The following is a 24,530-nucleotide window of genomic DNA, read 5'->3' as shown; positions in this document are numbered from 1 at the left end:
AGAAACACCCACGGTGCCTCCTCGTCTGGTCCCAGAACTGAGAAGGGACAAGCTTGGGGTGTCTGACAAAGCCTGGCCCTGGGTGTTCCCCAGGAGCCAGGAAGGCGGGACGGGGGTACCGTGCTCACCACAGGGAGAGAGTGTCCGGGAACTCCTGCCCGTCCCTGTCCCTGCCCTGCAGCCCAACGGCCCCAGGCTGCTGTCTGGCTAGCGGTAGGGCTAGGCGGGGCGGCCCTGCGACCGGCCTCAGGGGCACAGGGAGCCACCTCCCTCCCACGCCAGGCTGACCTTCCCCACCACGTAGAGCATGTTGGTGTCCGCGTCGTAGAAGGGAAACAGCACGCCCGAAGAGCCATCCAGGTCCGTCTCTGACACAGGCTGGGAGAGGTTGTCCTACAAGGAAAGGGAGACCAGGGAGGCCTGCGGGTCACTCCTGGAGGTCCTCAGTGGTGTTCTCGGAGATGGGAATCCCTGTCAAGGGGCTCTGGGTGTGTGTGTGTGTGCACGCGTGCGTGTGTGTGTCCATGTGCGTGTGTGCGCACGCCTGTGAGCGTGCATGTGAGAGGGAAGGAGACAGAGGGAGAGAGACCACCACCTTTTATTCTGGGGGCATTTGCCTTCAACGGATCACCGCTCACACGCCTGATCGCACACCAGCCCTTCCCTGCTTGTTTTATTATTTGTTGTAAAAGATGAAGAAGGAGGTTCAGAGAGAGGAGGGGACTTGTCCGGTCTTTGAACTCCAGCCAAGTGCTCCTTCAGATCAACACTGCTCGGCCTGGCTCTTACCCTCACCCCCCCAGCCGCTCCGCCTGCCCACCTGCCTCAGTGTCGTACCAAGCCCTTGCTCCAGCTGTTCCTTCCGCCCAGAAGGACATGTCCTCTCTCCCCCCACCTTTCCCTGCCCGGTCCTGGTCCCCGAAGTGGCCACCTGCCCCCCAACCCCCACACCACGGCCACTCCCTCCTTGGACGAGAAGATGCGCAAGGTCTGGGCTTGCTCCATCCGGCGAGCCTCCCCCCATTTTTCATCCCTGCATCCTCAGCACCAGGCAGGCTATGCCAAGTACACGCCTGAGCAGTGAGGAAGGGAATGAACGAAGGAGTGGATGAGGCCAGCCTTCCGCTGCAAGGTGCTGGTGGGGGGAGGGGCAGGGAGGGCCACATGGGAGACTCACCTGGTCCCACACGGCCAGCTGCCGGTTGTTCCATCGGGATGTGCCCGTGGACAGCAGCTTGTTCAGGCTTCCCAGAAACAGCACTTTGTTGGCCCGGTGCCCCGTGCAGCTGGCTTCCTGCACGGACAGGGGCGGTCAGGGGCTCGCGGGCAGCAGCGAGGGTCTTGGGCCTGCCTGCCTTTGCTGCTGCTGCGGGACCCGGAAAGCCTTCCTTGTCCACCGCCTCGCTCTGCTTAGAGAATCCTTCCAGAGGCACCGCCTCCCGGAAGCCTTCAGAGACCCTCCCATCCGCATGGAGTCTCTCCTAATATTTTTGCTGGGAGTTCTTTTTCTGAGCTCGGATAGGGGCAAACTTCAGCTCAGCTCCATGCTCTTGCTGCAAGATGACTGAACGCTCTCTGCATGCAAGGCACTGGCTGGGCGGGCCCTGTCACCCGGGGTATCTCGTTCCGTCCTCGTAGAGGGGGGACTAATGGCCTGCCGCTGCAGATGAGGAAGCAGAGGCTCAGAGAACAGCAAGAGCTTGTCTACGGTCACACAGCAGACAGGCAGGAGCGTCATGCCTCCTCCAGAGCTAAGGCACACTGACAAGTTCTGGAGTTAGACCACGCTCAAAGCTCAGCTTTCAAATGTGGGCCAGTCACCTGACCGCTCTTCAGCCTCCGTTTTCTCATCCAAAGAATGGGGGTGACCTGTCCTACCTCCCAGCAGTGCCAGCAGGACAGATGGAGACAGCCCATGTGAAGGCTCGGCCACAGTGCTGACAGCGACTACCCTGTTCTCTGAAGCCTCCCCCGGCCCCTCACCGCTCCTTGCTCCTCTGCCCCCAAGCCGGACCCCAGCCCAGCACAGACCTGGAGGACGGCCCCTGCCCGGGGGTCGAGAATCCGAATCTTGCGGTCTTTACAGGTGGTGGCCAGCAGGCTGCCATTGGTGTTGAAGGACATGGAGAGGATCGCGCCTTGGTGGCAGCTAATCGTCCTCACGGGGTTCATGATTACAGACTCGTTTGTGTCCAGGTTCCAGACCATCACCTGTACAGCAATGAGCTGGCTCTGAGCACCGTGGCCACCCCGCCCCTGGCTCCCACAGGCGCACGCCCGGCAGGCTGCGTGAAACACGGTATCCCCAGGAGGGAAGCCGCAGATGGCAGTCTGGCCAAGAAGCCTTGGGTGGGAGGATGGGTCTGCCGGCTGAAGCTGCCACGTGGCAGGAGGGGAAGCCGGGAGTCAGGCTGTCTGGCGGGGAAAAGAAAACACCATCTGCTTTGGAGCAACAAACCGTCCGTGCAGGGAGGACCCCAGGGGACGAGCTAGTCCAGGGGCTTTCACACACTTATTAGCGGCAGTTTCCACCTCACACAGGTACACAGGGCTGCCATGTTGAGCTGCCATGCTCAGCTCCAGGGCAGTCCGTTCCCGTAGCCCGTGATGTGAACTGCGCCCCATGCAGTCGTGTGCAGAACAACTCGCACAACCATATACTGTAGCCCTGCACACATCCTACGTAAATAGATAAAAGAGCACTTCTGATCAGAAGGGGGTTAGAGGCTCTGTCAACCACTCCCATCCCACCCTTTATCCATTACAGAGGTCCCCAAAGTGCCTCTGTAAAGCCCTATGTTGTGAAGGGAAGAGTTTAAAAGCCATGGCTATGGTCACACCAACCTCATTTGTGTACAAATTGAGAAACGGAGGCCTAGAGAAGACAAGGGACTTTCCTAGTTCATACTGCAAGGCAGAGACTGAGTTGGAACAGAATCTAGGGCTCCTCTAGTATGAATTTTCCCAATCCCCAGGGCTCACAGAGTGCTAGCTTGGCAGTCAATGGGGCAGTGGGAAGCTTCTCTGGATAGGGCCCAGCCCATCCCCCCCAGGAGAACTAATGGGTTGAATAGTGCCCCTCAAAAAACTCATATCCACTGGAGCCTCCAAAATGTGACCTCGGTAGGAAACAGGGTCTTCGGCAATGTAATTAGTTATGATGAGGTCATACTGGGTTGGGGTGGACCCTACATCCAATGACCGGTGTCGTCCGAAGACGAGAGGACACGCAGAAACAGAGGAGAAGGCCACGTGAAGCTGGAGGCAGGCTGAAGTGACGCAGGTGCAGGCCAGGGAATGCGTGGAGCCACCGGAAGTTACAACAGGCACGGGAGGGTGCTTCCCTAGGGTCTTTGGAGGGAGTGCGGCCCTCCTGACACCTTGGTTTTGGATTTCTGGTCTCCAGAACTACGTGAGAATCAATTTCTGTTGTCTCAAGTGCCCAGTTTGGTCATGTGAGGGCGGCCCCGGAAACGAGTGCATGGACCCACCTTGAAGTCGTAGCCAGAGCTGAAGAGGATGTTGGAGGCCGTGGGGTGCCACTCCACCAGGCCCACCCTGCGGGTGTGGCCCATCAGCTCCTTCTTGCAGGCTGTGAGGTTCTTTGTCAGCAGCTGCTTGGGGATGTCCCAGATCTTAATCTTTCAGGGAAGACAGAGCCGGGGGCGGGGGAGAGGTTGTTAGCCAGGGTCACCCCGGTACCCTGGCCATCTTAAGCCACAGCACTGGCAGCGTCCAGCAGAAGGGCCAGGGGAGTGCTCTCTGTATCCACCTCTCACTTAGTGGAGGCGTAGCTGGACCCCTCAGAGGGCCAGAAGCTTTGCCAAAGTCCTCCAGCCCAAGCAAAGGCTGGCATTGCCAGCGTTGAGCCCCGGCCTCCAAATCTGCCTCCTGGTCATCTTTGCCATCCTAATGGCCTGCACTGTGGGCAGCTGGGCGGGCCACAGGCCTGACTCCCAGGCTGGATGCCAGATCAAGTCCACCTCCCAGCCTTGAATATCCCTCAAAGTGCAACTGTCCACCCCTTCCTTGTCCCAAAGGTTCAGGCTAGGGCCTTCAAACGCCAGGAGCAAGAGTTTACGCTCTATCATCAGAACACTAGGGAGCCAGTGCCGTCTCTGGAGCAGGACAGGGTAGGAATGAGCTCCTTCCTTTGGAGTGGCCCCCTTGGATGGCCTGAAAGAGGAAAGATGAAGGGCCAAAAGGCCAGGCTGGATGGTGTCATGGCCTATATTCTACAGGAAGGGCCTGGGAAGAGGGCTGGGGCTTCCTTTCGGAGTAGTGTTGTTGAGGATGGAAGGGGTTTCCACAGTAGAGAGTAAGCTCCCTGTTACAGAGCATACAAATGGAGTCGGGTGGGGGAGGCAGGGGGGACACGGCGGGGGGGAGGCAGGGGGGACACAGAGGGGATGGCGGTAACTTGATGCCCTTTGTTGTCCTTCAGAGCTCTCAGGCCCCTAGGTGACCGTACACCCCCTTTCCCTCAGAGACACACAGGGTTTTCAGGTAGACTTCGCTTTCAATTCAACATGTATTTATTCCCTGGTCATTTGGTCATAAAACCAGGCAGGCAACCCCATGAGTACCAGAGGCTCCGGACGATGCGTTGGGTGAATGCTATGGCCGCACAGAACCGGCCGCTGCGGGAGGACGGACTCTGGGCAGATCTGTCTGGGAGGCACAGATACCATCCCCATGCTCCTCAGAGCTAGAGGGCCGGCCCTGACCCCAGGTCCCAAGGACAGGGAGGACACAGCCGAGAGCTTTACATGCCAGGGCTGGGGTTAGGCACTGCCACCCCCAAGAGCTACGTCCACTCCTCCTGCCCCGGGGCATCTGAGAAGGAATGGTGGCAAGAGATGAGGCTAGCCAGGAATTTCATAAAGACCTTGAAGGGAGTCTTCGAAGAGGCCTTGAAAAGGCAGGTATTCTACGAGTGGGCACAGAGTCAGACATTGGCTATCCCGCCACTGGAGACAAGGCCAGTTCTCCCAGAGCCTGACTGCCTCTTCCGTGAAGCCACTGCAGCAGACACTGTCCTTTATGCCTCAGCATCCCCTACATGGAAGCTGACACAAGTCCTCTTAGAAGTTTCTCCCTGCTTCTCCTGTTTCCTTTCATCAGACAGTGAGAGTTCTGCAATACATTCTATTTCCCTTTTTGCCTTGACTGCTAGGCAGCTCTGAGGTAAACCTAGAGCTCAGCGGTTGCAACCCGTCCTAGCCAATGTCCCGTGCATCACTCCTTTACTTCCTCCATCTGTGGCTGCTGCTATTTAGGGAAGAGGCAGAGCTCAGTGGAAATACACTGGGCTCTGGAATCAAGCCTGAGTCTGAAGCCCTGCTCCATGTCCACAGCCTGTGTGACTTTGGGCACACTGCCGCACCCCTCAGACCCTCAGGTTCTCCATCAGGAAACTCTCCTACCTTGTGGGGTTGCCGGGAAGACAGGGTGAAATGGTCTGTGTAGTGAGAGTCAGGGCCGTGGGCTGTGTCTTTTAAGCCACACTCACTGCGTTGTAGAGGTGGGCACAGAATAAATTATAAAGAAATAACATGGAACACTGTGGGGATTATGACCCTGGTATAGAACAGGGGCTCAAAAAGTTGGTGGGACTGAAGCTTTGGGGATGGTTGCGGTGCCCATATTCAAATAAGGATCCCGCTTCTATCCTTTTAAAGCTCCCTTCCCCACAGCATTTTAGAGTTCCCCCAGAAGATGGGCTTTTCCACTGGACTGCGAGTCACGAGTCTCACTGGATCCTCATTAGATGGTTGGGAGCTATTATGCCCATTCTAGAGGTGGTGGGACTGAGGTCCAGGGAGGAGATCTAAAGGGGTGGTGCCCCAAGTCCAGAGCCCACAACTTCTCCCGCACAATCTCACTTCGCCCCTCCCCCAGAGAGTGACCTCACCTCATGAAGGATCAGGGGGTCAGGAGCATCCGAGCCAAGAACAGACACCATTCCACCTCCCCGCACCCCAAGCCCGCTCCTCTCGGGACAGGGAACCGCCTCACGCGCTGACACTCACTGTGGTATCTTCAGAACCGGAGGCGATCTCAAAATCATTAAAAGGGTTCCACTTGATGTCTAAGACGTTCCCTTTGTGCCCGCAGACCCTTGGGTAGTGGGGGTCCAACTTTCCTGTCTGCAAAACAGTGCCCAGGAGTGTTGGGGAGAAGAGGGGGTTAATCCCACTCAAGCATCTGGACGGTCACTTGGCAGTCAGCGATCACTGAGTAGACAGGAAAACGTAAGGGACAGAACGGGGCGTGAATCTAGGCCCGACCACCATTCTCTGTGTGATGCCGGGGTAGTCACATCACCTCTCTGAGCCTCAGTGTTGTCCTCAGTAAAATGGAGGCAATAATAGGTATTTCCCAGGGTTCATGTGAGGATCACAGGAGCTGAGGTGTGGAAGGGTCTAGTACAGGGCCTAGCACATGGTAGGCATTTGGTAGAAGGATATTTCCCTTCAGACACTGCTGGTGGGAATGCAACAATGGTACAGCCGCTTTGGGAAACGGTCTGGCAGCTCCTTAGAAGGTTAAACATAGAGTTACCATGTGACCCAGCAGTTCCACCCCGAGATTTATCCCCAAGAAAAATGAAAACACGGGCCTACAAAACCCTCACACGACAATGCTGTAGCAGCATTATTCATAATAGCCCAAAGGTGGAAACAACCCAAAGGCCCACCCGAGGATGGACGGATATACGAAATGTGGTAGTCACACAACGGGGTAGGATGCGGCCAAAAAAGGAGTGAGGAACCGACACACGCCACAGCATGGACGAGCCTCGGAAACAGTCAGGGAAAGGGGTCGGACATAAAAAGCTACACATCGCAGGATTCCACGTAAATGACCCGACGTCGTACCAGATGTGGTTTCACTGTTAAGAGCAAATTCATACACCTTCTGGTCCCCGGTATTCAGAACCCTGACGAATACAAATGAAAACTCCAGAACAGGTAAATCCATAGAGACTGAAAGCAGATTCATGGCTGCCCAGGACCCGGGCGCGGGGGGCGGGGGGTGATAGGAAGTGACTGCTAGCAGGTATGCTGTTTCTTTGTGTGGTGATGAAATTATTTGGAATTATTATTTTGTGATGTTTGCACAAGCATGTGACTATATTAAAAACCTACTGAACTGTACATTTTAAAATGGTGAATTTAGGACACCTGGGTGGCTTAGTCGGTTAAGTGTCTGCCTTTGGCTCAGGTCATGATCCCAGGGTCCTAGGATCAAGTCCTGTGTCGGGCTCCCTGCTCAGTGGGGAGCTTGCTTCTCCCTCTGCCTGCTGCTCCCTCTGCTTGTGCTCTCTCTCTGAGACGAATAAATAAATAAAATCTTTAAAAAACATAAAAATAAAATGGTGAATTTTATGGATATGTGAATTATATTTCAATTAAAAAGAAAGAAAGAGCATCTCCTTCCCTTCCCCTTGGCCTGCTGAGAATTGCGGTGGGGGTGCTGGGAGGACACACGGACTGTGGAGACTGCCAGCTCTGCACACGGACCTGGACTTCCTGGTCATGGGACCACCGGGCCCGTTCAGTCACAGAAACCTGTGACAGCGACCACACCCTCATGTCACATGTCGCACTGCATGGCCTGGCAAAACAGGCACCGGACCAAGACACCCCGCCTGCCAGCGCAGGCTTCGTCCACATCCACCATCCCACCCCAGGTGCTGAAGTCCCCCCACCCCCCGCATGCTCTGCAACCCAGTTTTCCATCCACAAGGAAGAGACAGCTGAGAAGAACTGGCCAACATCCACGACATATGTAGGGGACAGGCCCTAGGCAAGGTGGTGGGGGCACAGGACATATGTAGTACGTAAGCTGGCAGCACCAATGCTTTCGGGGTCTTTAAAAATGACCTTTCAAGAACAGAGCAGATTCAAGGAACACCCACTGCCTCTCCTTGCCTCACCTCCCCAACTCTGCGGAAGCCACTGAGTGCCCAACTGAGATTGAGCCAAGACGCAGCGGCGCCTCCGACCTGGCTTCATAAGGCTTCGAAGCCCCAGCTGCCGCAGGAACAGACACGGGGCTTCGGGATCCCTCCGGCAAACCAGCAAACACAGACACCGAGACCCTGGCTCACGGGGCTTTATGCATGCGTCTTAGAAGCTCTGCAAACAGGTAGCGGTCCTGGGCTCCCCTTCACAAATACTCAGCCCAATTCAGCTCCCGCCCTTCAGGAAAGGGTAGCAGACACCCCACACCTTGACTGGATCCCATGGAGGGGAAACTCTATCCAGGGCACTATTTGATAAATTGGAACATGAAAGGTAGGTTAAAGTATTATTGCAATGTTAAACTTCGTGAAGTTGATAATGGAATGTGGTGATAAAGAGAATACTCCTACTTTCAGGAAACGCTGAAGTATTTAGGAGTAAAGGTCAGAGATATATGTAATTTATCCTCAAATGAATCAGAAAAAAAAATTATGCCTTCACACATAGATTCAGACAGAGAACAGGAAAGAATTCGGACTTGGGTCATTTGTGGGTGATGCGTGAGGTCCATCCGGGCTCCTTCCTCAGCAAGGAAGAGAGGGGCAGGCTCCCTGGCCTGCAGTGGGTAGCGCCTGGAGCCAGGCCGTGGAAGAACATGCAGCCAGGGGCCCTGGCCCAGGTGTGCGCAGGGCCACCGCTCGAGCCACCAGCCTCCGCCTAGCCTCCAGGCCCTTCTGCACGCTGTCGTCGGTGAGCTTTCAAAAATTAAAACCCGATCGTGTCACGCACCTGCTCAAATTGTGCAAGCTTCTCCCCTCGTGTGTAAGATGTAACACTCCGCTCCGCGCAGGACTGTTATGAGGGTGAAATGAAAGATCGTGCAGGAAAAGCCGAACAGCGATATGGTGAGCGCTCAAGTAAGAGCAGCTTTTGTTACGTGTAAATGTGTGTGCGCGCGAGCCCATGTTTATCAACAATGAAGGAAAAAAGACTGGAAGGAAATGCACCAAAATGCTATTCATGATTATCCCTAGACGGTGGGAAAATGGGTGGTTTAATCCTCTTCTGTGGTTTTTTTTTTTTAATTTTCCAAACTTTCGATAAAACTGTGTGGATTTTGCAATAAATAAAAGGTATTTAACACAAAACTCCAAACTGTCTGAAAACTCGGGTGCTTCCGGAATGAGCCAAAAACGTTCTAAAACTGCAGATCTTGAAGGTTCTCTCAGAGACCGGGAATGGTAAAAACACAGCAAAACTCTCTCCTCCTGCCCCGGTGGCAGGCATTACTAAGGGATTACAGCCGGCTCGCTGGCCCCAGCCCAGAGGGACCTGCTCAGGGTCCCAGGGAACGGGGGGGGGGCGGAGCGGGGCTGCAGCCCAGGGCTCTGGCTCCCAGCTGTGGTCTGTGCTGCACTAGCCGTGTTGGAGGGCTCTCTGCCCTGAGTCAGGGTCCTGCCCCCCTTCTGCCCACAGCCTTTCCTTTTCTTAGGCCATTTCCTGGGTCAAAGGGCATGAGCAGTGCTGGGTCTTCTGCTCTGGCACACCCAATTTCTCTCTGGCCCAGAGCCCTGCCCTAATTTTTGTCTGGAAGGTTTCTGGAAAGAGCTGATTGTCAGGCTGGCCTGTGCTGACAGGAGGCCAGCGGCGCTCAGACCAGCATGGAGACTGGGCTAAGCCCAGACTCGGGAGGTGCTTCGGGGCCAGGCATGGCTCAGCCAGGCCAGCACTCCTCCCAGGCCCCCCAAACAGAGACCCAGCCCCAGACAACTTCTCTTCCTCCTCAGGCAACGAGGGATGGCTAGTTTCCCACCCCTCCCCCCACCCCGGGGCTGGCAGGCTGCTCTGCCTAACAGGGTTTTCTGCTGAGGTCTGACATGAACAGACACTATTAGCCAGTCTCCCGGGCTATTGACTGAGCTGCTAAAAGCCCTGTCGTGACAGGGACATTTATAATCGGGAGACCACTTCCGCCTTGCAGTCCACTAGGCCAGCAGCCAGCCAGCGTCAGGCCTCCTCTGACGGAAGGGGGACACAGCTCTGAATCAGGGGAGGTCACCTGCTCTCCTCGCAGCCTGCACAGATGCCACTTCCAAGTCTCAGTGGGGCTGCCCTGAGGCAGACGCAGTGGACGGACGGTGGGACCCAGAGGGCAGAGCTGGGCAGGTGGGGGACACTCTGGCGGGGGGGCAGATCTCAGCTGCTGGGATGGGACAGCTGTGAGGCCACTGCCACAACCCCCAGCGCTCACAGGGGTGCAACCATTCCCACACGAGTGTCACGGCCTCCAGGGACCCTTCCAACCGCCCAGGGTGGACCCGGGAGGCTGGGGGGGGGGGTAGGCACAGGCGCAGGTAGGCTGCACAGTGTAGAAGAGGTTAGGCAGGCAGGCTGACCGGCTTCCTGGGTTTAGTCCCTGCTGCAGCCCTTACCACTCTGCGACCTCGGGCGAGCGACCTCCGCTCTCTATGCCTCAGTTTCCCCATCTACAAAATGGCAACAGCTTCACAGGCTGTGAGTGATCACATGAGTTCCCACAATAAAGCACTTACGACGGTGCCTGGTACATGGCAAGCTCTCAGGAAATTCGCCGGTGTAGCTCATTAGAGCGAATGACAATGACCTGGTTTTCTTGTCACTCAGAATGTTCTGAGGGGCCCAGGGATGTACTCAGGGTGAGGCCAAACTGTTCCGCAGGGGACACCCATCTCTCCCTACACAACTGACGGGCGATTGCGCCAGGGTACCCTCTGTGAATGAAGCCATGCCCCGATCGTACTGCAATGAATGAACTCAAGCACGCTCTCATGCCTGTAAGGAACAGGTGTGTAAATGTTGTTCTTGGGGAACCGTAAGTTAGGGAGGCATTTATGTGCCAGGCCAGTGCCAGGTGCTTCACTCACATTATTTGATTTACCTCCCAACCACCCCGCGAAGAATCCCCGTGTACAATGCGGCAGCTGGGGAGCAGAAGGGTTGACAGTCACGTGCTAAGGGCAGCAGAGCCCCGAGACCTGGGACTATTTCCTCCCACTGCCTGCTCTGCCTCTTGCTGTCCTCTTGTCAGACTTACCACTGGCATCATGCGCCACTTTCACGGAGGACCTCCCTGGAACTGGAAAAAGTAAAACGAGACAAAACAGAAAGCAATATGCCATTCTGGCCCACACCCTGCATTTCTAGGAGAATCTGAGTGTGGAGGGAATAAGTGCGTTCCAGGGAAGGCTGAGGTTCAAACTGCTGGCGGGGCCAGAGCGGAAGCCTGATGAGGAAGGCAGGGTTTGTCGACAGACAACGGGGAGCTCTGGGAGCGGCTGAGCCGGGGACGACATGGTCAGACGCGGGCTTGAGAAACTCAGTCTGGCCCTTGTGAGGTGCCCCCTCCCTTCTCCAGGCACCTGGCGGCCACCGTGTCAGTCTGGCCCCCACCGACGAGATCCACTCCCTGGGCCCATCCCCAGGGCTCTGCCTGCCCTTGCGATCACTTCTCCCCACCCACCACACCTCACAGCAAAGTCCACCCCGCACACCCCCGCGGGCGGCTCGGCTGCAGGCCAGGCCCCAGGCTTGCCTGTCCCCAGACCTTCCTACCACTGCTGCTTCTGTTCCCCGAGCACAGACAGCCCTTGTTGGCCAGGCTGCGGGGGCCTCGCTCCAACAGGCTGGCCCCGGGGTCACAGTGAGAGGAAGGAGGCTGCCTGCAGAGTCACCTGGCCCCTGGGGCAGCCTGGCCCTGCTGACAATGACCTCCAGGACACGGTGGTGAGGCCAGACACCTTCCAACACTGGTACTCCCGTATACACCCCATTAAATACCTAGCTAGCTTGCCTTCCCTTCCTTCTCACGACACTAGTTTACCCACACCTTTCTGTGCCTGGCTGGGATGAAATCCCTGGTGACCGACAAGGACCCCTAGAAACCAGAGCCCAAACCGAGATGCCACACGCAGGCCCGTGAAACGAGAGCGAGGCCCCACAGCCACGCCCAGGGCTGGGCCACGTTCTGGTCCTCACCCTCGGGGCTCAGGATCCCTTGGGACATAGTCTCCCTGAGCCTCAGAATCCTCGTCTGCACGATGGGGCAGTACTTCCTGTGGAAGGGGCTGAGGAAGGCTTCGGTGTCAGCGCTGTCCTGGTCACCACATGAGAAAGGGCCCTGCAGGCCTGTCCGCCGGACGCACTGTGTCAAAGGCCCAGCACACATGTCCTCTCCCTCTCCTCCAGCCCAACTCGAGCACCCCATGCGCTTACCCGAGAAAAGATCAACCAAATGCAACGCGTGCCCCTTTCTGGACCCCGATTCAAAGGAACCAAGCGCAAAGAGGAACTTACGAGGCAATCAGGGATATTTCCACATGTGCTGGGAATCAGGCGACACAGGAGCTCTTGTCAATGCTGCCATCAGTGGCATTGCGGTTGTGTCAGAAAATGTCCCTAGCTTTTAGAATTGCATGCTGAAGTTTATGGGGGGAAAAATGACAAACTGTCCAGGATTTGCTTTAAAATACTTCAGGAGGGGGCACCTGGGTGGCTCGTTCGGTTGAACGTGACTCTTAATTTCAGCGCAGGTGATGATCTCAGGGTTATGGGATCGAGCCCCACGAGCCCCACGTCGGGCTCCGTGTGGAGTCCGCTTGAGAGATTCTCCCTCTCCTCTCCCTCTGCCCCTCCCCCTGTTCTCACGTGCTCTAAATAAATCGATAAATAAAATCTTTAAAAAATACTTCAAAAAAAAAAAAGGATGGATGAAGCAAGAATGGCAAAGCCTTGAAAATTCTCGAATCTGGGTACAAAAGAGGTCATAGGATTGCTTATATCTACCTTGCATTTGAAATTTTTTTGTTATTATAAAAAGAACCAGATTAGAGCTTAGCTACTGAAAACATAGTTCGCAAACCAGCAGCATTGGCATCCCCGGGAAGGAGGGATACCGAAAGTGAGGAATAAAAATTCAGGGTGCCCGGGGCTGTTTGAATTTCAGACAAATGACAGATAATTTTTTCAGTATAAGTACACTAGATCCACTATTTTACTTATACTAGGAAAGAGCTCGGCAGTGTCTTGTGAAACTAAACACGGCAAACCACTTCGGGACCCAGCGATTGTACCCGTGGGCATTTCCCCGGAGAGACGGAGGCTTACTAGGTCCACACAGAAACCTGTCCGTGGATGTTCACAGCAGCTTTATCCCTAACAGCCCCGCACCGGAAACAATCACCTGGCTTTCAGTGACCCGTTAAACAACGGACTCATCCACACCACACAGTACTCCTCGGCAATAAGAATGAGCTATCGATCCACACGACAACCTGGACGGGTTTCCAGGGAATCAGGCTGAGGGACAAAAGTCAAACCCAAAAGGTTACATGTCGTATGGCTCCATTTGTATGACATTCTTAAAATGGCACGAGGATAGAGAAAGTGAACCGACGAGTGGTTGTCAGGGGTTACGGAGAGGGTGGCGGTGCAGGGAAGTGGCTAGGGCAGCACGAGGGATCTTGGTGGCAGTGGGAATGTCCAGCGTCTAGACTGTTCCTACGTCAATACCCTGGTTTTGATACTGTAGTCTCGCAAGATGTTACTGCTGGGGGGGCACCTGGGTGGCTCAGTCGGTTACGTGTCTGCCTTTGGCTCAGGTCATGATCCTGGAGTCCCAGGACTGAGCCCCGCATCTGGCTCCCTGCTCAGCAGGGAAACCTGCTTCTCCCTCTCTGCCTGCCCCTCCCCCCGCTTGTGCTCTTTCTCGCTCTCTAATAAATAAATAAAAACTTAAAAAAAAAAAAAGATGTTACCGCTGGGGGGACCTGGGAAAAGGGCACACAGAATCTCTATGTGCTATTTCTTAAAATTGCGTGTGAATCTACAATGCTCTCAATATGAAAAAGTTTAATTACAAAGAAAAGAAAAGCAATAAAAAAAAGTTATCTGGTGTTTATTTGAAATTCAGGTTTCACTGGGCATCCTGTGTGTTACCCGACAAACTCCAGAGCTTGCTGGAATGCCAAATGCCCGGCCCCGCTTCTGACCACCAAATCAGAATCTGCGTTCTGACACTCAGGTGTGAGCTCTGATTAGTGGCTTCCAGCTCCTGTCGTGTTTGGATTCCTACGAGTCTGTGATGGCAGCAATTAACGTGTGTCCTTGAGCTGTTCATGGTATTTCAAAAAGCCCAAAGGGAATCACACATTTTACTTAGGATCACACTGCACAGGACAAGTGAGTTTTAACTTCCCACTGGCTTCCCACTGGACTCAGAATAGGGTCAGACTCCTGCCCTGGCCTCCAAGGCCTTTCCAGTCCCAGCCCTGCCCCCTCTCTGACCTTACCTCCCACTGCTCTTGCCCCTGTGACAATTTGTACCAATCTGTGTCTCAGACACACCAAACCCAGGGCCCACACTGAAGCCTTCCCACCTCAGGGTCTTTGCACTTGCCATTCATGCTGCCCGAACATTCTGCTTCTAGAGCTTCAAGGGGATCACTGCTCAAATGTTCCCTCCTCAGAAAGGCCTTCTCTGATCATCCTATCTTTCTAAACTAGGTCCACTCTCCCCACCCAGGTCCACACGCCACCACATCAGAGCAACTTATTTTCTTACATCAGTTGTTAGTACCTATTTATACTTAGTTCATTGACTTAGAAACTGTGACATTTCTGAATGAGGTGTGAGTAATACAAATCTGAAAAATACATTAATTATTTACTGAATTAAGAATACAGGGGGCGCCTGGTGGCTCAGTCGCTAAGCGTCTGCCTTTGGCTCAGGGGCGTGATCCCGGCGTTCTGGGATCGAGCCCCACATCAGGCTCCTCCGCTGGGAGCCTGCTTCTTCCTCTCCCACTCCCCCTGCTTGTGTTCCCTCTCTCGCTGGCTGTCTCTCTCTCTCTATCAAATAAATAAAATCTTAAAAAAAAAAAATAATACAGTTTGTTCAGCGGGTAGAAGCACCCAGAGCTTGGCAGAAACAAGTCAAATGGGTCATCTCTAGGGGACCTTTGAACTCTGACCTTCAAGTCTTTCCATAAATCCCATTTTACACTTGTCCCTCCCCAGCTTGAAAAATCTCAGCTCTGGGATACAGTTCACACTTCTTATCGTGGCATTCAAGGCCCCTCTCATCTGGCCCGAATCTATTTCCCCAGGGTACTTCCCTTCCTCCCCTTCCACACAGGGCATTCATGTTCTGGCCAGACTGTTCTCTGCATTACTGCCTGGTCATATGCACAGTCTCACCTCCAGGCCTTTGCTGGTGCCATTCGCTTTGCCAATGATGCCCTCCCTATTTATTCGGATGAACAATCATTGGGTAATTTGCTCAGCCAATGAAAATTTATGAGCACCAACTGCATGCCCAAAATGTGAGATATACCTACATATATACCTACACACACACACACACACACACATATACATATGTGTATATATATATATACACATATGTATATGTAAACAAAGTACCAGTTCTCTCCCCCACCCCCAACTATTCCAAGTACATTAGGAGTCACTAGCAGAAGAACACAAATGACCCTAATGCGAAGTAATCAGGGTATGGAATCCTAAGAAAGGAATATGCTATGGAATACATCCTATAAAGGAGAATGTTGCGGAGATTTGGGACAGGGAGAAAGAGAGGCTATTCATGAACATGGTACATATTTCCATTTTCTTAGGTCATCTTTAATATTGGTCTTTCAAGAATGCTCCGGAATTTTCTCCTTTTCGGCTTTGTTTATTCCTATGCACCCAATCTTCTTTTATTCCACTGCAAATGTTTACATATTCCAAGTGTTCTAGATCTATAAAAATGCAATTCATTTTTGTATCCTGATTTTTGTATCCAGCCACCTTCCAAACACTCTTATTATTTTTCCAATAATTTGACCGCATTTTATTTTTTTGGTTTCTACGTAGGCAATCTATAAATAAGAGTGGTTTTATGTCTTCCTTTTCAATCCTTACAACTTTAACTTATTTTTCAGCCCTACGGTGCAGGCTCGGACCTTGAATTCATTGCTGATTTTAAAGGGCTGATTCTAACATTCTATCTTTACGAATGTTTGCACCAAATTAACAAAGAGATCAAATATCACCAATATTACCAATAATGGGTAAACTGACATGTGTCACATGATGTAATGAACCGAGGATACGTCATTTGTTTAATATTCTTGCCCCAAACGTATAATATACATCTAATCATGAGAAAACAACGTCAAAAATCCAAATTTTAAAATGTTCTAACAAAATAGCTGTCCTTTAGCTACTTAAAAATGTCAGTATCATGAAATAAAATAGAGTAAGAGATTTGACAACTAAATACAGCAAATGATTCCCAGTTGGATTCTGGACCAGAAACAAAATTCCTATACACACGTATCGAGAGAAAGATATGTAAGAGATAAAAGGCAAATCTGGCAGAATGTTAACAACGGGTGAGTCTAAAGAAAAGGTTTTAAAACTTCTGTTTCTTATGTTAGTGAAATTCCCTTTTCCTCATTTGGTAAGAATTTGTATCATGAATGGGTACTGAGCTGTATCTTATGCTTTTTTCTACATTTATGGAGATGACCATATGGCTTTCTCCTTTCATTTGTTAATATAATGATTTACATTTATAGATTTATTAATATTAAACTGTCCTAAGTTTCTGGGCTAACTCCAACTTGGTTAGAATATATCCTTTTTAAAATTCACCACTAGATTCGGTTTGCTAGCCATTTTACATATATCTTGAGTGAGACTGGCCTGTCATTTTCCTTTCTTCTGTCCTTGTCTGGTTTTGGAATCAAGGTTACACTGGCTCACAGTACAAGGAGGGGAGCAGTCCCTCTTTTCCTATTCTCTAGAAATATTTGCAAAAGATTGGAATAATCAGTTCCTTGGAAGTTATATAGAAATTGCCTGTAAAACCACATGAACACAGCACCATCTTTATGTATGTGTTTGTGTGAAATGTAGCATATAAAAAAAAGGCATAAAATGTAAATGTTCAGCTTAATGACCTGCTAGAAAATAAATTACCCATATATCTGCCACCCTCTCAAGTTAAGACACGAACTATAACCAAGAGAAAGGAGACCCCACCCCGCTCCTGCCATGGGACACTCTCCAATTGTAACCACCCACCCCGCCCCGCCTCAGGGGGTGATAATTATCCTAGTTTTCTGGATAGTCCCTTGCTTGCTCTTCCTTAAAATTTTTCTGCTTACTTATACATCCCTTAAGGTAGAGTTTAATTTAGTCTGTATCTACCTTTACGTAAACAGAATGAGACAGTTAGTAATTTGTTTGGTATCTTTCCCTCAAAACCGTCATTAGGATTCATCCACGTTGGGGCATCTGGGTGGTGCAGTCGGTTGAGCGTCCGACTCTCGGGTTCAGCTCAGGTCTGATCTCAGCGTCATGAGATCAAGACCCGCGTCAGACTCTGTGTGGGGGGTTTGGGCTCAGTGGGGAGTCTGCTTGAGATCCTCTCTCCCTCTCCCTCTGCCCCTCCCCGTGGCGCTCTCGCACGCTCTCTCAAATAAATAAACCTTAAAAAAAACGATTCATCCATATTGTGATATGTATATATATGTTGCTCCTTTTCATGATTATGTATGTTCCATAGTATGGATATATCATAATGTATTCACGTAATTCTTGGATGTTTGAGTGCTTGCAGTTTGGTGATGATACGCACACTGTCGTTGTGTTCTGGCACACGTAACACACTGCATGGATATGCCTACTAACAGGGAATCTCTGGGTCATAGGGTGCGTGTATTTTCCTCTCTCCTAGAAACCATCATATTTTGTTCCAAAACACGTGCGACAGTTTGCCCTGTCCCCAGGAGTGTCTGAGAGTTTACACGGCTCCATTCCTCACCACCGCTCGCTACTGTTAGATCTTTACATTTTTGCCGATCTGGTGGTTGTGGTGGTATCGCACTGCCGTCTACCGGTAAGATACTCCCGACTGGGAATTTAAAATGTATCTTTGTTATTGATTTCTAACTCAATTGCTTTTTTTTTTTTTAAAAGATTTTGTTTATTTGTCAGAGAGAGAGCGAGCACATAAGCAGGAGTAGCGGCAGGCAGAGGGAGAAAAAGGCTCCCACTGAGCAGGGAGCCCGATGCGGGACTCGATCCCAGGACCCTGGGATCATGACCTAAGCGGAAGGCAGACGACGCGTGACTGACTGAGCCACCCAGATGTCCCTGATTTCTAACCCAATTCCATTCAGATCAGAAAACCTGGTCTCTGAGATTTTATTTCGTATTTATGATTTTAACTTCTCAAGTCCTTTTTTGGGGTGTGAGGCGTCTAAGTCTGTTGTTTATTGCTTCCGCCGACTCACTTGTGGTGGCTCACGTGCCTGGTGATCTCAGATCGTGAACCTGCCGGATATTACTCTGTGGGAGTCCTGTCCACGTGCGGGACGCTTTCCCCTGGAGAAACTTCCTATCTGCCTCAGCTGGGACCCAGAGGAGCTGCCAGCCGGGATCCTGCGAGACCCTCTAGAGGTTCTGCCTGCCGTTAGGTTAAGCTGTACGAAGCTCCACTCTGGGCTGAAAGAAGGTTAAACTTCAGCAACTGCGTATGGTCTCACCTCTACTGTCAGCATTGCCCACAGGACAAGCTGCTGTGTTGTTTGCTGACTGCTTAGCTCTCCCAGTTAGATTTTTGGCTCAAGATGGGTTTCTTTTTGTTGGGGAGGAGAGGCAGCTTTGGAGATCTCCCCAATGTCTTGTGAGCCCGGCAATGCGTTACAAATTATATTTTACTCAGGACTGAATTATTTTGCCAGGGGGTGGAGGGCAGGTCTTAGGAGTAGCTAGGCAACTGCTAGAAGCAGAAATCCCAGGAGATGTATTTTTTTTTTCCCAATGAGGAAACCAAGGCTCAAAGAAGTGAAAGGACTCAACGTCACCTGGCTGGTAAGAGGCAGGGTCAGGATCTGAACCCACACGTGAGACCAGAAACCCAGGCTCTCTCTCCTTGCACCCTGTCCACACTGCCTCCAGGGAATTGTGTGGGCCCGAGGCCTAGCCGGCGTCCTTACCTGGTTCAAGGGAATGACGAAGAAGGCCCCCCCACAGGAGCACTCAGTCACGACTGCAATGAAATAGGGGTTCACAGCGCAGAAGTGATTGTCTTGGACGCTGTGGGTGATGGGCACCGAATCGTAGCAGTTCTCCTTGCTGGCTGGTTTGCCAAAGACGTGGCGGAACTTGGAGCTCCGGTACTGGGGATGCCATGACATCTGCGGGAAGCGAACACGACAAGAGGGGCGTGAGGCTCATGGCTCGGACAGCGGGACACTCGGGGAGCTCCCCGGGGAGGGCAGGGCCAGGGCTGTGGTCGGTCCTATGCGGACAGGGCGCCATCAAGGGCAACCAGATGACCCGGCTGTCATTGTGGCTACTTCTGTGGATCTGGTGAGATGGTGTGTAATCATCACTGACCTGTTTCCTTGTCATCTCTTCACGCGTCAACCCAGAAGGCAGAAACACCAGAGAGAAAACTCACATTTCCTCCCCATCGGCCCACCCCGCTCAGCCCAGCTATGTGATCACACTGTGCTCTCTAGAGCCAGCCTGCCGGGGCTCCAATTCCAGCTCTGCCTCTTACCGGCTGGGTGGGCAAGTGACTTAACTTCTGCAGCCTCAGTTTTCTCATCTGTAAAATGGGGATCACAAAATCATCTGTCTCAGACTTGTCGTGAGGACTGAATTATAGGTCCCTTGATCTACAGCCATAATTACTACCACTGTTATCATCCGGGCATCTTGAGCTTCCCTAGCTCCTCATTCAGGCCCGTATTTGTTCACTCTAGTTACTAAGCACGACTGTGTGACTAGGCCCTGTGCTTGGCACTGGGGGTTAGGAAAAAATAAGCATGAGCCCAGCCTTACAGGAGTGAAGAGTCCTGGGGGTAAGGCCACTAGGGGAAGGTGGGCCACTGGGACCCAGTGTACTACAGGTAATAGTAAAGGTTTGTACATGGCAGTCCGGGAGGGCTTCCCAGAGGAAGTGACATGCCAGCTGTGATTTGAAGGATGATGAGTAGAAGTTGGCCATGTTGGTGGGACAAAGGTGAAGGGGGCTGAGATATCCCAGGCAGATGTAACAGCCTGAGCAAAGGCCCTGAGAGAGAAGCAAACGTGGAATGTTTGGGGAATTACACGTGGCTAAGATTAGCACGGAAATGTGAAAAAGAAAAAATACATATGCACACACACACATAAACATGGAAATGGGATGATGGGAGTGAAAAGAGCACAAGCTGGAGGGGTGAGCACGGCTAGGTCTGGGACGGCAGAAGAAGGTCTCGGCCTCATGAGTGGCCAAACACGTGACACCACGTGGCCTCTCAGCCCTGCCGCTGCCGGGGTCAAAACGCTGACCCCAGGCTCGGACCCCACCGAGTTTGCCTGTCCACACTCCTCATCTAGGCCAAAGAGAGCCTTTCAGACACCAGACCTGGCTGTATTCCTCAAACCTTCACCCCCAACCTGAGGTCACCCTTGGGCACTCTCAATTCACTGCCATCCTGCAGGAGCAAGGCCGAACCCAGCCTGGCATTCGAGGCCTTCCGGTGGGGCACCCCCCTCCGTATTCCAAGATTCACCTTTTCTTGCTCATCTTCTAAAATGTACTTTCCAGATAAAGAACCTCCCAGCTTGCCTTGTACTGGCTCTTGCATTTCCAGTCCCTTGCCCTCCCCTCTGCTTGGCCTGCTCTTCCCAGCCCTGTAATCCCTGTACCCATCCCCACAAGTCCAAACCCTCCCTCCCCCAGCTCCCAGGCCCCTCCTCCAGAGTCTTCCTTGCCACCCCAAGTAGCAGAGCTCTTGTCCTCTCCTCTCTTCTACCCCCACCAGCTGCATCTCTTCCCTGCCCTCAGGCCCCTGACCCTGCTGGCCCTGATTCCCAAGTCTGATGTCAGGGCACATCTCCCCGGCTGCTTGCAGGTTCTTCAGAGAAAGGCCTGGGGCTCTGCCGCAGGAGTGCCCAGCGCGGAGCTCTGCCCAACCCCAGGCCCTAGGAAATTCCCAAGGGCAGGCCTGTTTGGCTGGGCCCCCCAGGGTTAGCACAAAGAAGGCATTTGCTCCGTGCTCAGTTCAAAGGCACAAGATTAGACTGTTGACCTCAAGAGGTCATGGTGCTCAGGGGTCTGACTCGGGAGCCAAACCCTCTACAGGAAGCCCACCAGCCTCCTGGGACATTTCAACTCTCCATTTGCGACCTGTGTTTGCCAGAGCTGCAGGAAGTGGCCCAGAACGCAGGGACAGACTGACAAATTAACGTCCGTCTGATCCCAGAAAGGACGTAAGAAGCCTTACTAAGAAGCCTTACAGTAAGGGAGCACATACAAGATAGAAGCAAATGGAAAAGCCATGGCGAGGCAATGGGGACAGAGGGAAAATGCAGGAACAAAGAGATGACCTGATATTCGGGGGGAGCTAAGCTACTGAATGTGCACTGTCAGGTCCCCCACACAGTGGAGATGCACCTCACACTTGGGTCTGAGCCTCCTAGTGGCCAATTCGATAAGGGGAACGGAACCAGAAAGGGATTTAGGCAGTGTGTGTAAGATACACACCACCACTTGCTAAGGAGCAGCCTGTCTTTTCTCTGCACTGGGTCCTGAGGGAAACAGGTCCTGGGGGGTCTTCTTAGAAAAGAACAGCAAGGACCAAGATGTCCCCAGGGTCTTGGTCATTAGATGGCAGCTGAAGAGCTGCCTTGGGCCGGGGTTGGGGGTAGTATGGTATGGGGCAAGTCAGCAGGCTCAGCGCCAGGCCCCTCCACTCGGCCTCTCCTTCAGCAGCAGCAATGCGGGGGGCTAACCTGTCTGTGGCCAGTGGTGGGGCTCCCCTCACGTTCCAGCCTCCTCGCCACTGGGCAGCCACGGGATTAGTTCTAGACAATGGATGGGGTGGGGGGCAGCGGGGCATGTAAGCCCTGCCTGTGACCCTCTCTTCCTGGGCCGAACGGAGAGAAGGGCACATGTTCCAGATGACGCAGCTTCCATCATCCTGGGTCCCCAAGGGATCTTGTGGAACAGAGGACGTCCCCCAAACAGAGACATGTTGGACATATAGTGTGATAGAGACATAAACTGGCAGAGCGAGCCACTGAGCAAGTGGGGCTGTTTGTCACGGAGGACAGTCTGTCCATCCTAACACCCTGCCCATGCAGCCCCCACAAATGGCAGACTGGTGATGGCTGTCTGCTCGGCGTGGCTGGGGCACAGGAACCCACGGGGCAGAGGGGGGCAGGGAGGCAAGACCCAGATCACCTCAGGAGCCATGGAAAAGAACGTACTTAAACTCTGAGGGCAAGAGGGAGCTCCTGCAGGGATTAAAACAGGGGATCGAGGAGCAGAGCTCACTTTTGGGTGGATTCCCTTGATTGCCAAGAGCAAGACAGCACGGAACAGGGTTCCTGGTGGATTACCTGGGTTGGAGTAGGGCAGAGGGGATAGAGAAGAGGGGACCTGTCAGTGGAAAACGGAGGAGAGGGAATAAGCCAGTGTTCGTGTCAAGTGCTGTGGGCTGTGGGGTAAGCGGGCCGGCCGTGGCCGCAGAAATACCATGACCTGAGCGGCTCACCTGTCCCGGCCCCTCCCGCCACTCCCAGTGCTCTTCCTTCACCGCCGGAGGCTCGCCCCACACCCGAGGGATGGCTCCCAGCCCAGGGTCAGGGTCAGGAGGCCCCAGGCGCCCCAGGCAAGGACTCTCCCTCAGCTCAGTCACCTCCATGGCAATGACAAGTCACAGTTTTTGGGTGCTTGCTACGTGCCAGGTGCCATACCCGGTGCGTTCCCTGTGTGCGCTTATCAGGTAGGTGCTAGCTCGCCCCCCAGTACAGAGGTGAGGTGGAGGCGGGGAAGCGAGGCGGCACAGCTAGCGAGCTGCAGCTGGGGGCTGAACCAGCCCTGCCTCCGGCCCAGCTCCAGGTTACGAGGAATCTCGCCCCTACCTGTCACATGCTCGCTCTCACCTCAGCCCCGAAGGGGAGGTGTCATGACCATTCTCACCCCCACTTTACAGAAGAGTACAACGAGGCTCAGGAAACTAGGTGGACACCTTCTGGAAAGAGCGCTCTTGGCCTCCACTGATGAAGCCAGTGGCTGTGGAACAGTGACAGAAAACTAAAACTCTGTGTTAGTGACCTTCTGTCCCCTGGCCCCCAACTCCACTCCCCACTCTACCCCACCCTGCCCCACCCCGGCGCCTTATCTCCCCTGCCAAAGTTCTTCCAGACCTGTGGCCGCAGAAGGAAACTTACAGAAGTGGGGGTGGGGCCGAGCCAGGCAGGCCGGCTCTCCCTCCGCCCGGGGTATGGGAGTGTGCACACCTCTGTGGGGGAAGTCTGCAAGTGTGAGTGCGCTGTGTGCAAATGTGTGCGTGAGCACTGCACTCTTCGCACGCACCGGTGTGTGTGCTCCTGTGCGTGTGCATGCACGTGTCTCTCTGGGTGTTCGGTTGCACCTGGGCGTGCGTGTGTATCCGTGCATGCGGGAGTTTCAAGACTCAGCGATTCAGAGAACAGGAGTTTTATTTCCCCCACAAGCAGGCACTTGCCTGGAAATGCAGACCACAGGGGGCCCTCGGCACCACGAGGGCCCTCGCCCATGGGCTGGGCCAGAACGGAGATCTGGGCCAGGTTTAGCCCATGCCACCAGTCCTGTCCTGCCTGGTGCCATCCAGCTGGGCCCACATCCAAGTCACAGCATGCCTCCTTAGGCGTGGCAGGCCGGCCCGCTGGGGCACAAAGTGGGGGGTGGCACGGCTTCTGCTGCTGCGATCCCATGTGTGTTTAGTGGGCCTGACGCCATGGGATTAGGCTTTGTGGGCTGCAAATTCCCAGCTCTCCCTAAAAAGATTTAGTCATCTCTGGATTTAACATCCCATTGAGTGTATTTCTTAGTCCCTGACAGGAGAATGGCTTGCTGCCTGGCCCATCCCTTCCAGCTCCCCAGCCAGGTGGGTGGAGATTGTTGTCCCATTGGATGAGGGCAAAACTGAGGTGCCGGGGAAGTGACGTGACCAAGATCACATTAATAGGAGCGATTGGAGGTGGGAAGCAGAAGCCAAGGCTTGACCCCGAGGCCCCTCTTCCTGCTACGTGCTCCTCTCTGACGTGTGTGTGTGTGTCTGTGTGTGTGTGTGTGTGTGAGACACACACACACACACACACACACTTTTTCCCGCCTGCCCCCAAAGGCCTGCCTTCCCAGCCCAGCCCTGCATCATTGCGGGACAAGGGTTAGCTGCTGGGTGAATGAAACCAAACCCAAGCTGGGTGTGGGACAAACCAGCATAATAGATTATTCATTAATTGCCTGTTCCTGGCCTCAGGGAAAGCATGGCATTACCCAATTTGGTGCTAGACTCAGGGGTGGGTAGGGGTCTGGTGCTGCTGGCTACTATTGTCCTTTTGTAAGTTTGCCGTTCCTCATCTAATATTTGCAGTTGTATTTGTCCTCTTAAAACCTGACCTCGTGGCCACGCGAGCTGCCCTCCTCCGAAGGTCGAAATCACCACACGTAGGTCAATGGAGTTAATA

General features: G+C 53.3%; 1 protein-coding gene across 1 annotated transcript in view; it reads right to left on the bottom strand.

Moving 5' to 3' along the window:
• Positions 1-24,530, bottom strand: part of CORO2A (coronin 2A) — a 50,676-nt gene that overhangs the window by 7,001 nt on the left and 19,145 nt on the right. Inside the window, exons 2-7 of the mRNA XM_045780754.2 lie at positions 19,016-19,216; positions 6,033-6,149; positions 3,492-3,641; positions 2,032-2,211; positions 1,178-1,294; positions 289-393 (exon numbers count right to left, since the gene is read on the bottom strand). Of these exons, the coding sequence (XP_045636710.1) occupies positions 289-393; positions 1,178-1,294; positions 2,032-2,211; positions 3,492-3,641; positions 6,033-6,149; positions 19,016-19,216 (870 nt within the window). The remainder of the gene's footprint in view (positions 1-288; positions 394-1,177; positions 1,295-2,031; positions 2,212-3,491; positions 3,642-6,032; positions 6,150-19,015; positions 19,217-24,530) is intronic.

Source organism: Ursus americanus, chromosome 18, assembly GCF_024610735.1.
Source record: "Ursus americanus isolate L20-20 chromosome 18, mUrsAme1.1.p, whole genome shotgun sequence".
Taxonomy (NCBI): Eukaryota; Metazoa; Chordata; class Mammalia; order Carnivora; family Ursidae; genus Ursus; species Ursus americanus.
This window is presented reverse-complemented; position numbering and strand designations above follow the sequence as displayed.